This window comes from Hyperoodon ampullatus, assembly GCF_949752795.1.
Source record: "Hyperoodon ampullatus genome assembly, chromosome: 6".
Classification (NCBI taxonomy): Eukaryota; Metazoa; Chordata; class Mammalia; order Artiodactyla; family Ziphiidae; genus Hyperoodon; species Hyperoodon ampullatus.
The window spans coordinates 59954087-59967574 of NC_136919.1; the positions used below are offsets into that span (position 1 = coordinate 59954087).

Below are 13488 nucleotides of genomic sequence, written 5' to 3' on the forward strand. Positions count from 1 at the left end.
CCACATGCCGCGGAGAGGCTGGGCCCGTGAGCCATGGCCGCTGAGCCTGCGCGTCCGGAGCCTGTGCTCCGCAACGGGAGAGGCCACAACAGTGAGAGGCCCGCGTACTGCAAAAAAAAAAAAAAAAAAAAAAAAAAAAAAAAAAGAGAAATGGCAGCAAAAGTCATTAGCAGCATTTTTATTCATGAGGCCTCTACAGTTCTTGAAGAAACAGGAAAAGCAGCCACGCATTCAGAAGAAACCCAAGCAGCACAATTTAATTCAGGGCTCTATGGAGGGCGAGGCAGGTGCTCTAATGCTGTTAAGCCAAACGCCTAAAGGAGCAAAGCTACATTGATTGACAGTTCTAGAACATCGCTGGAAATGGGGTTTGCTCCCAATCCCAGAGATGGCTTGCAAGATTCTTCTATTCCTTGTTTTCAATTTAACCTGAGGAAGTGGGGATGGCGATAAGAAGTGAGGATGACGGAGTGGAAAGAAAATTTAGTGATAGATAAAATTTAATTACAAAAGATGAAGAAATGCAGAAACACAGACTGCTCATCCATAAGCCCAACTGACCAGGAAAAACCACTGTTTAAATGTTAATTTTAAAAATGATCTTATAGCATTATAGCAAAGTGCCTGGCATATAAATTCTCAGTGTATTTTACCTACTATTGTAGCTCTTTACCCTTCATTAGGCCTATTGCATATTTGTTTTATGTCCTGTTTTGTTCACTTAGCAATCATCATGAATACTTCCCTGCACTGATAAATACTCCCCTATGGACAAAATAGCTATAGATATTCCATGATACAGACATATCATGATTTACCTCCCTATCCCCTATCATTTGACATTTAGGTTCTTTACAACTTTTCACTACAATAACTACTAAAATGAACAACTGTGTACACAAGTTTTGCAAGCTCATACATTTATTTTCTGTAAATAGAGTCCTAAAAACAGAATTACAGGGAAGAAAACTGCTGACATCTACACTCTCACCATCAAATGAGAGCCACATACCTACCTTTGCTGACTCAGAATGTTATCATCCCTTTAATCCATGCCGATGTAAATAATGAGAAATGTCATATATTGCTGTTTGATTTCCATGATTTTTATATTTGTATCCTGGCCACTTGTAGTCCTTTCCTATAACGTCAGCCCTGTGTAACCACAGATGCGGAACCTGAAGACACAGAGGGCCAACTGTACTACACCATTTTATATAAGGGACTTGAGCAACCATGGATTCATGGAGGTCCTGGAACCAATCCCCTGTGGATAACAAGGGAAAGCTGAATTGTCTTTCCATATTCTTTTCTAATTTTTCTATTAAGATGTTCATCTTTTTTTTTTTTTTTTTTTTTTTTTTTTTGCTGTATGCGGGCCTCTCACTGTTGTGGCCTCTCCTGTTGCGGAGCACAGGCTCCGGACGCGCAGGCTCAGCAGCCATGGCTCACGGGCCCAGCCGCTCCGCAGTATGTGGGATCTTCCCGGACCGGGGCACGAACCCGTGTCCCCTGCATCGGCAGGCGGACTCTCAACCACTGTGCCACCCGGGAAGCCCTAAGATGTTCATCTTTATCTTACTGATTACTAAACCCTTTCAGATATTTCTTAGTTTGACATTTAAGGCTGGAATAGGACTCGTAGTTGAGAATTATTGGCAGTTATCAGCTCTGCAACTAGCCAGTCTGGACGAAAATCCTAACTCTGCCACCAAAGCTGCGTAATCTTGGGCAACTTACTTAACCACTCTGTGCTTCAGTTCCCTCATCTGTGAAATGGGGATAATAATGCCCTTATGGGGTTGCTTTGGGTAATTAATGAGTTAACTACCATGCTAGCCATTTTTATGATTAAGGAAGTTTATTTTAAATTTACAAATTTACAATTTTATAAGAGCATGTTTTAATTCAACTTCTAAATTAACTCAAAATATGTGACGTATCTTTAAGCAGAAATAAAGTAAAAAATACATACACAAGATAACCCCTTTTAAACATACATAAATATGGATAAATAGAAGAGAAACAGGAAGGATGTATTCATTCAACAAATGTCTACTGAATACCCACTAAGGAACAGGCATTAGGGAAACAACGAAGAGCAAAACAGAGTCCCTTTCTTTATACCCACACTGGGGGATACCAACAGGGAAGTAAACCAACAAGCAGTGCAGTGGGCCAAGCCCCATACTTAAGAGAAGCACTGTGGGCAGTTTTCATTGCACATGGAACTGCATTTAACCCATACCAAATGAGGGAAGGGCACCTAAGAAATTATCAAGCTGAGACCTGAAAGAGAAGCAGTGATTAGTCAAGTATAAGGTGGAAGAGACGGAAGGGGAATTTCCACAAAGAGGCCAGTATGGCGCAAAGGCCCAAAAGCAGGTAAGTGTGTGCAGTACGGGGTAAAAGATAATCTCACACTTACACAGCTGTGAGAGATGAGACTAAGTAGGTAAAAAGCATCGGACCACACTCCAAACTCTCTCTTGGGACTGACAAGGGCTTTATATTGGGAGCCATAAGGACCACTGATGAGTTTTAAGCAGAGGAGCGACGTTAGATTTGCTCTTTAGAAAAATGATTACAGCTCCACTCAGATATGAATCAGAGGGGAACAAGACCAGAAGCATGAACGTCAGAACCTACACGCATGTCCAAGTCCATCTTGCCTCGGCTGTGGAACTTAGGAACTGGGGGTTGTGGAACTTAGGAACTGGGGGTTGTGGGGGTGGAGATGAAATCAAGTGACTAGTGACTTGTCCAGGGTCTCACAGGCCCTGAGAATGGGAAACCCAGGAGGATATCGGAGGTCTCTAAGTTTCTAATCCTGGGTTCCTATTGCTCATGTTTCACACTATCCTAATGATGGACAGTCTTTTACCATATTTTATAGGTTGTCAAGAGCTTCTCCTGAAGCACGCCTGGGGCACCCTTCTGAACATTAAGCACGGAACAGATGACTCAGTGCTGCTCTAAACAAATGACCTTGGCTTTTATGATACATAATCAAATTACATCATGGGCAGAAAATTCCCTGACAGTCAGAGAATAGCCGACCATTTACACAGTGAAACTGTGGGAGGGGGCAAGTTTTGAACGACACAGTTGGTGCAGACTTGTATCCTCAATTACACTGATTCCCTCAATGAAGATACCATTTGCTTTAGTCTTCTTACAATCGTTCTGATTTAGTGAAGGAAAAAGGCTTCAGTGTATTGTTAGGGTATTTACTGCTTGTCTAACATTTGTTAATCTCCTGTTTTAACAAAAGCAGAATAAACTTCAAGCTCACAGATTTACTCAAGCAAGAGTATGTAGGACTTAACTCTCTTTTTTGTATGATAATTTCCTACACCTCTATTATGATAAGTGATAGTGGTTTTTCCATTTATCAAAGGATAACGATTCATTGTTAAAGTCAGTAAAGATGAATGCAGCTGTCCAAAAGTCATGAAGATAAAGCTGAATGCCAAATATGGGAAACAGTCAAATTATTCCACCATAATCATATGGAAAGAGCCTACAGAAATCAAAAGAGCCTAGAGAAATTCACTTGAATCATTCACGGCAGCAACCAGCAGACACAGTGACATAAGACAGCAATAATTTAAATGTTATAAAAGGCAAGCCAATACATATCACATGATATCAGCATAACTCATTGCCTCATAAAAGCAGAGTAACAGTAATCAAATTTAGACAAATGCATTGATATAGAGATTTTATGATAAACTTTCTGTTTAGGACACATCCTTTCACATAAGGTGGTCTATGGTGACAATGGATCAAAATCATTTAAGTGTGCATATCTTGAGACACAGAAAGTAGCTGAAAGAGCTTGTAAAAATGAATTAAATGCATCTTAATGATCACAAAATGCTTGCTGAACAATTTAAATTTTGTAAACAATGATAAGCTTTCCAAGCTTCTGTTGGAGCTAAGAAAAAGGAGTTTTCCATGTCTGTATCAAAAAAAATTTAGAAAAGAGACAGATGATGAGCATTATAAGTATCTCTTTGGAAATTCTGGATTGGATTTAAGGTAAAGGTAATGGGCAAAAAAAGTAGAAAATCTAAAGATTCTGGATCTGTGAGCTTCAAAGGGACCAAAGTCACACAGAGAGTAATGGATGAGATGGACAGAAAAGAGCTTAATGAAAAACAATTTTGTTAAACTTAATTAGAAAGTGGAATAGGAGACAGCACTCAAGTGAAAAGCTGAGTGTTAAGAAGCAGAACAAAATCTCTGGGTAACAAGATATTAACTTGCATGAGTAAAATCTTGGTAACAGTAATGAAGAGAACATCTCCAGAAAGCACTTCACTCAGTCAGTCTACAAACATGATGGAGGACAGCCACGGCCAAGGGTTTGGGTTTGCAGGTCCCTATTGCCCAGAAGTAGCCACTTAAGCAGTTTAATGAATACTATAAACATGGCCAACATTCATGCAACATAAAGAAGCACTCCAGGGTCACTTCAGTGAGCAGTAAATGAAGGGAATGACAAGGGTGAAAGCTGTACTCATTCTGTAATCAATTCCTATATGATACATCACCTTTAGGTTACTTCACTCAGACACAGAACATTGTCTGACTAGTCTCTCCCTGGCCAAGCTGTCAAATGACACCAAGCCTGCACAGGACATCTCAGGGTGCAAGACCTCATCCTTTCCAAAAGAGGTCTGGCACTGTCCACCAGCTACACCTAGAAAACCACTCAGGGCTTTGGATCCAGGAATTACGTCAAAGAACATGAAGCTAACACATCACTCACAAACAACACAACATGTGCCACAGTCATCTGTAACCCTCAACAACTACTTAATGAACAACTTCAAATTACCATGAAGCTGTCTAATGTGCCCATACAAGATAAGGGCATTTCACTGTACCTGTGGTGGCATCAGCCTTCCACAAGCACAGAAACAGATGTGGGATAAACAGTCAACCACTCTGCTCTCACTGGTAAAGATCCCTGATGCCTTGTTGGAAACTAACAATTCAAAAAACTGTTCAATGTTCTACAGTCTCTCCATTCCAAGGTTAATGAAGCTGTCACTGCACTAGCAGCCTACCAAGCTAAGAGGATGCTCAGAAAGTAATTAACAGCTTCACTGTTTAAAACTAATCAGGGACTACAAAAAGAAACTTGTGTTTCACCAGAGAAAAATACCAAAAAAACTAACCATGGGGAAAAAACTGTAAAATATAACATGTATTAAAAGAGGCATATGGGGCTTCCCTGGTGGCGCAGCGGTTGAGAGTCCACCTGCCGAGGCAGGGGACATGGGTTCGTGCCCCGGTCCGGGAGGATCCCATGTGCCGCGGAGCGGCTAGGCCCGTGAGTCATGGCCGCTGAGCCTGCGCGTCCGGAGCCTGTGCTCCGCAACGGGAGAGGCCACAGCAGTGAGAGGCCCGCATACCGCAAAAAAAAAAAAAAAAAGAGGCATATGTAACATTGAACCTTATGTAATAAGATTGACAGCAAATGAGACAAATTTTATGTGTGAGTGTTTACGTTGTATGTGTATGTGTGTGTATACATATACACACATAAGCACCCATACAAATGAATGTGTTATAGACACAAGGCATCGCAAAGGCTTCTAGATTTTTACCAATACCCACTTCTACATTCTGGGTACACTCGACAGACCACAGTTCCCAGCCTCCTCCCTTCTTCCCTTGCATTTAGGTATTCCATGGCTTGGCCAGGTTACAAGTTCCAGCAAACTGAACCTAAACATAACTGATTGTTCCTTCTATTAGTTTTCTGTTGTTGCATTACCACAAACTTAGCAGCTTAAAACAGCCATTTATTTTGCTCAGAGTTCTACAGGTCATAAGCCTGAGCCAGCTCGCCTGGGTCTCTGCTCAGTCTCACGAGGCCACAGGGTGTCACCTAGACTGGGCTCCTATCTGCTGACTCCAGGGATGAAATCTCTTCCATTCACATGGTTGGCAAAATCCAGTTCTTAAAAGCTGTGGACATTAGAAGGTCCCTGTTTCCTTGCAGGCTGCCATCCAAGAGCTGCTCTCTGCTCCTAGAGGTTAAGTACACTCTTTGTCACATGGCCCTTTCATCTTTGAACAGCAACAGCATGTCCAGTCCTCTCTGACCTCCCTTTCTGCTACCAGCCAGAAAAAAATGCTCTTCTTTTAAAGGGCTCATGTGATTAGATTAAGCCCAACCGTATAATCTCCCTTTTGCCATATAAAGTAATAATCTCAGGAAGGACATCTTTTCATAGTGACAGGCTGACCCACACTCAAAGGGGAGGGGACCATACAAGAGGGAGGGTCACTGAAGGTCTTAACGTCCTGCCGACCACATTCCTCTTCCAGGTGTGGCCCATGACAATCTCCCATGCTTGATCCAACACACTCTTTCCCTTTGGCAATCTTGAAAACCATGTGTTAAAGATGGCGGAACCCTAGTCATCCTGGATCCCTGAAGCAAATAACAGGAAATAAGAATGGAAAGAAGTTTGAGCAACAAAGATCCCTTAAGACCCCTTGGTTAAACCAAAGCATTAGGACTTCGTGCAAAGTTCAGATTAACAAAACCAAATGTACTGGTTGAAAATGAGATCTAAAAAAGGTCAAACGGATCCAGTGGGGAACAAAAAGATTCCACTGTGGTAACTGGCAAGTGGAACGACAAGAATAAAACATATCAGAAGTCTTCTAAGTTTCTGAAGAAATGTTATTGGTCAAATCAGCCATGAGCCATGAGTAGTTAAAAGCCTGTGACTGTAAAGTGACCCCCAAATTTAAATAAACAGGAAGCCACCTAAAGAAGCTCTGCAGCTCCCAGAGGCCACACTCCTTGTCACTCTCTTTAGACTTGGCCAAATAAAAGAAAGAACAAAAGAGTTCTTCCCAGATTGCAGAAACAGGGTAAAACCAAGGAACTTCCTCTACTGTAGGGGCAGGGGACTTCACCTTACTCAGCAGATGGCATCACTGTTATGGACCATAAATGCCATGATTCCCATTCTTTCTTTTCCCAAGTGGGAGTGTTCACTGTGGATGATCTTTCCCGTACACTAAAAAGCAAAGCAAACTATCCGTACGTGCCTAACAAGAACCGTACCTTGATACTGAGATATTGCTTAAGCTGCTCCAATTAGGATCTATTTGTAAATTCAGTTTGAATTATAAGAAAGATACTTCTGTTTCTTTCAGATATCACAAGTCAGAAGAGGCTAGAAAATAATCTGAGCAAACCTCCTAGGAGCTGAGTGGCTCTAGAGAATGACAGATAGCTTCTCCACAGTCATATGCCATATATGATTTGACCCAGGGCTAGAGGAGAAAGGTTAGAGCAAAGCAAGGAGAACATCATATTCTGAATTTAGAAGATGTACTAAATGTAAAATCTTCATAAATAGTAATTTCCCGAAGCATCAGACTCAGCTGAAGTTTCAATATCACTTGAAAATATTTCGTTGATAGTCTGCAAGAATACTTGACAGGGTCTCACAACATGACATTTTAATAGGTACAGCTATACACAGCTATCTTCTTAGTCTTTATTATCCATTATAGACCATATAAATCGCTCAAACATTTTGGCTCCAAATTGGTCAGGGAAATAAAGAAAATCTAAACCAAAAAAAAAGAGCGAGAGAGAGAGAAAGGCTGTACTGTAAAGTCTTTAAAACTTCATATTTTGTTTCCTGCTCCCTCAACATCCCCACACACTCAAGCTGTGAGCACCCCACCCAGGTGACTAAGTGCACCCATGCGATAAGGTGGGCCACACCACAAGGTTTTTTTTTCTGCCTGCCCCTGACTGTGACCTAGTAACATTCTCACGCACCAAGGAAATTCCCTCATCCCTTTTCTTGCGTACCCCACCCTGACCTTCCATAAAGGTGCTTGCCCACGGGTCTTCGTCCTCTCTCTTGGCTCCCCACCTGCTTGGTTGAGCCCACTTTTTTGGCCCTCCTCTCCTGTGGCCTCTCTCAGTGTGCAGTGACCTGTGAGTATAATAAACTTTGTTTTCCTAAACCTCTGTGTTCCCCATTTGTGGCCACACCCGACTGGTCATCACATAAAAGAACACAAACAAGGGTACAAAGGATTAAAAGAACAGAAAGGGGGGAAAAGGAAAGCCAAGGAAATCCTTTAATTTCCTAACCCCCAGAATCTTGCCCTTCTGGCCTTAACTTCTGAAGGACTGCTCATCCCTAGGAAAGCCCCTCCACTTTAAACCCTGGAGCTGTTCTTCAACTCACACAATTCTCATTATTCACTTACCTGTGGTCTTACCCTTCGTGCTCACTTCCTCAAACCAGTGCTGTAAAGAAAGCCCAGGGCTCCTGACACCCTTATGCAGCCAGGCTCAGCAGAATGGAATCTGCTCTGCCAGCTTAAGCATCCCAATGTTAAGCCCTCCTTCCACAATGACATTTCTTCTCAAAACAGTCACCATTTTCCCCAACCAAGCCTTGCCATTTTCAAGGGTATTTCTAATTAATTTGGGAGGTACTTTAAATGTTCCAAGTAGACTGGAACCAAAATTCATATAAACTCAATTTAAAGCATTAAAGAATCACTGTGAGGGGAGAGCCCTTGCAAAAATATAACCGTGTCCATGAAAAAAACTTCAATCAAGAAGAATCTCAGTCTCAAGGGAAATGATTCTCAGTCACCATTTTCAGTTTAAACACCCCACAGGTCCATTTGCCAAGTGTATCAGGAGGTTATTATATACATTATCACAAACATCCCATTCAATTCTGACACCTCTAGAAACTTATTTTTTTATATTTGATTGCCCCTAAAATTCATTCAGAGAAGGCTGCATTCTGAGCAGACATTGTAAAGCCCAGTAAAGAATGGAGGGAGTGATCACTATTATAAAGACCACCTCATTCTCTCCTGATGACGTGATCAAGTTCTTATAATGTATTTTTACTTTGTTGGGAAGAGAGGTAGGGATTAGGAATTCCTTTAAAAATCTGGTGATAGGCTGAGGACACTCTCCCACAGAAAACTGCACATATAAAATGTGGCATAATTTTAGAAACTAAATAGGCCCTCTGCAGTCTATTATGGACCCCAGGCTAAGAACCTGACAGAGGGTGCAGGGATAGAGGTAAGTCATACTCAAGACTGTGAAGGCAGCAGAGATTTTACTGCTTAGAGCAGGCAATTAAGGAACTGAGAACCTCACTCAGATAGTCATAACTAATTCCATATGTAATTAAATACCTTAACCAGTTTTAAGTCTCACTGAATCAACAAATGCATAAACAGATTCATGTAACATTCTCCAGAGCAAAACATCTATATAAAACACAGCATTTTAAATGCGATGAAAGCATGAAGAAATTAGTTAAAACAGAAAAGCATAAAATACCAATGTAATTAAATGTTTCCAGTTGAAGAATCTGAGTGTGACAATAATTACATACCAGCCTATGTCATAATTAACACAGGCTAACCAAATATGTTTTATCCTTTAAAAAAATCAGAAGGTATAGTCTATAATAGGTATATAGCCCAACCAAACTCACTGAAAAGAAGAATGCATTTCTCATTTTATACAATAAAAAGTTATTATTTACAGACTGAGTTGTCCCTTTACATTGAATCGAACACAATGTTTAGAAGAACACTGTGGTGAATGCTTTTAGGAAAATAAGGATTGTTATAGGCTGATTAGCGCCCCCTCCAAATTCATATGCCAAAGTCCTATCCTCCAGTACCTCAGAATGTGACCTTATTTAGAAATAGGGTCATGCAGATATAATTACTTAAGATGAGGCCATACTCATCAAGTATGTTGGGCCCCCAATCTACCCTATTGTCCTGGTGTCCATACAAAAGGGGGAAATTTGGACATAGACAGGGAAAACACCATGTGAACATGAAGGCAGATATCAGGGTGATGTATGTCTACAAACCAAGAAAGGCCAAAGTTTGCTAACAAACCACGAGAAGCTACGAAAGAGGCCTGGAACAGATCCTTGCCTAGCACCTTCAGCGGAAGCATAGCCCTACCAACACCTTGTCTCCAGAAGTGTGAGACAATAAATTCATGTTGTTTAAGGCACTCAGGTTGTGATACTTTGTTGCAACTCTACCAAAAAATACAGGGACCTAACAAATTATACTCTGAAGAACCTTTCACTATACAGCAAGGTGTGTCCATATTAAATGCTTGACAAAGTTTTTTTTTTTTAAGTATAGATTTTGTAAGAACAGCTTGTTAACTGGAACTGGAGAGCTATTTTTACCTAATCTGCTGCTGGTTTAAACCAACAAATGGAAAAAAATGGCATTACTCTTGCTAAAATGAAATCTCAATACACATGAAACTCACTAAAGTAGAATAATGCATGCTCATTTGCCCTATTTTATAGTTTAAAAAACTGTATCTTATTTATTCTAATTTCATGATAAATTATATCTTTATGAGCAATTAAGTAATAAATTATATTCAAGTAAAAAAGATGATCAATTTTTGCTATTTTAACATGCTCTCAAGCTTAAAGGATTTTCCCCTTTAATAAAATTTATTTGGCAAAGGCATTTCTTAACCTCCAAAGAGCAGAGATGTTGAAAATAATTGTCAGCAACAAGGCAGAAATAATCACTTCCAAACCAAGAGAACAGTGGTGACACATGTAATTCAGAGATTTCCAATCAGTGGGTAAACACTGAAAATAAGCTGCTTTATTAATACAAATATCATCCCTCACAAACATAAGCAAAACACTGAATTTCACAGAGACAAGAGAAATGTTCCTGAAGCAGAGCCTTCCACTTATAAACATAGTGTATCTAATCTAGCATATCCATTCTCAAAAAGGAGTAATTCTAGGTCTAAAGTTTCCTCTGTAGATAAGATCAAGTTCATGGAACTGTATGGGGGAAAATGGCTTAAAAAGTAGGACATGGCTATTTCTCCTAACATCTTTGTCACATGCAAACATTAGCGCTGGCTTTACACGCCCTTGAAAATGCCCACACATGCACAGGGAGAATAACATTTGCCTTGGGCTTTCTAAGACTGTGCTACATTGTTATGGATAAGGGATTGCCCGTCACTTCACCTTTAAAATGAAAGGCTTTTCAGTAAAAAAATGAAAATGACACAGTGATTCTACATTTGGATTCAGTGTGATAAATACTAATCTCATCTCATCACAAGCAGACCTCCTCCAAGGCTCTGAGAAGTTCTTTCATACCACAACTCAAGTTTTTATTCTGAACTTCAAAGTTGCATGTAACTTCACAATTTAGCTAAAATGGAGTGGTTTGATTAATTTTTTAAGGTAGCAAAGCTAGAAATTCCAGCTTCTATAATTTCCTCATGTCTCATTATTACTAATATAAAAGACAGTATTTTACACCAAAAAAATTATTTTTAATGTTAATACCATTTATTGAACATTTTTAAATGTGTGTTCTACAAACTCATTTAACTTTACATCAATTTTAAGAAATGGTTGTTATGGTCATTCTAGCAAGGAGAGATTCAAAAGTTAAATAACTTGCTCAAGGTCATAGACAGCAGAGATGGGTCAATCCTTAGCCTTTCCCACTCCAAAGCCAAGGTTCCCAATTGCCTTGTAGGACACTAGGGTTTGCAAATGAAGTCTTCAGAATCAAAGTGGAAAAAGGATGTGGTGTTAGTCAATTTGGTGCTGGGGGTGGGGTGATGCTTTATAGAAGTGACAAGTACCAGAAATAAAAAAGGTAGTGACATCAAAGAAATCCTGCTTGACAATTTCTGGATAGCACATATGCTGCTTCTGTAAACCTGAAGGAATGTGAAGTATAAAGTTATTAGAGGCCTTCCAAATTACACCAACAATGCACTTATACTTACAAATATTTCTTCTGGCAGAGAAGTCTCAGAAAGATCCAAGGTGAAAAGCAAAAATACATTAATGGGTATTTTTACCGAAACAGTCTTAGTTTTTCTCCATTTCCCAAGTTGACAAATATAACTGATTCTATAAAGGCAGGTCTGTGGTGATAGAGATGGCACGTGGGCACACGGGATGAACTTCATGCTGCATCTCTCACCCTACCTTAACCAAAATTCTGTAAAACATAAACCTCACCTTCTCTGGAGGTGGTTTATAATAGGACTGTTATTGTGGTAGCCTGGGAAAAACCTCACTACTTCTGAGAAATTATGAGAAAGCTCGGTATTAATTATGAGCAAATCTATGAAAAAAATTTAAGGCTAAATTAGGTGAAATATTTAAAGAAATAACGAAGTCCTTGGCTTAAGACCTCTTATTTTAAACTAGAACTGTTTCAGAAGGTTAAAAAAAAAAGTAACCATACTCATTATATTAGAAATAGGTCACATTATAGGTATTCACTTATTTTTCCCTATGTAAAATTCTTCAACCCAGCCCAGCGAGATTTAAATTATTAAAATCTGAATTAAAGAAGTTTTATGATAATGACAGCTTATTAACCCCATAAAGATGGGCACATCCAAGATGTAAAAGGCTCACTAAAAATAATACTTTGAAATACATGATGAGTTGGTAATGTTGAGGCTGCAAAACCCATGGGAAATTTTTAAAGGCATGCAGACTGCCGGTCGAGACTTGGCCTCAAAGGAGTTTCATGACCGAGTTCTCCAAGGAAAAGTTAACGCATGAGCTTCCCCGAAGGAAGCCCCATCCTCCCATTCCTAGGGAGCCTGCGGACCCCTTGGAAGGCGGAATTCGGAGACCACAGGGGAAGAGCGCAGACCGGGGGCATCTCCGCAGCCACCCCCAGGGCGGGCCACCTCTCCTGCCAGCACATCCCGGGACAGCCGGGCGCACCGACACCGCAAGGTCACCAGGGAAAAGGCGACTTTACATAATCTCCCGCCGCGCCGCCTGGGCACCTGCGCGCCGAGGCGGCGCTGCACCGGGGCCCCCTCCCTGTCGCGCCCGCGCTGGGCGATGCGGAGGCGACACTCAGAGCGACTAGGCTGGACGCCTGGGACCCGTGGATGCCCGCAGCGCCGCCCTGAGCCGGGGGTGCGGGACGCAAGGGGGGCTCCCAGCCCCGGGATGCCCGGGCCGCTGCCGCGGCGGGCTGGGCGAGCAATGCGGGGCGCGGCCGCGCCCGGCTCGCTGCTGGCCGGGATCCCCAAGCTCTCTGCCCGCTGCCGGCGTCCAGCGCGCCCTCCGCGCCTCCTCCCGGGACCGCCCCGCGGCGCACCTGTCACGCGCCTTACCTGAGTGGCTTTGTGGAACTGCTTCTTGAGCCCGGCCACCGACATGGCGCAGGAGGACCCGCGAGACTGCTGCGGTGCGGGGAGCGGGCGGCGGCGGAGCCGGGCGGGAGGACCGAGCGGTGCGAAGCGCTGGCCGAGCCGCCGCTCGTCGTGAAGCCGCCGGGGCAGTGGGCAAGGGGGCGCGGAGGCGCGGAGAGGCGCGGGACGCCGGCTCGTGCGGAGAGACACCCTGACGTCAGGGGCGAGCGATGCGCACTCTTAAAGGGGACGCGGGA

General features: G+C 42.0%; 1 protein-coding gene across 1 annotated transcript in view; it reads right to left on the reverse strand.

Moving 5' to 3' along the window:
* SH3GL2 (SH3 domain containing GRB2 like 2, endophilin A1) overlaps positions 1-13258 on the reverse strand; it is a gene marked incomplete at both ends in the record, with an annotated part of 198299 nt that extends 185041 nt beyond the window's left edge. The window contains one exon of the mRNA XM_079706501.1: positions 13214-13258. Coding sequence (XP_079562627.1) covers positions 13214-13258 — 45 coding nt within the window. The remainder of the gene's footprint in view (positions 1-13213) is intronic.
* Between the last annotated feature and the right edge of the window lie 230 nt (positions 13259-13488).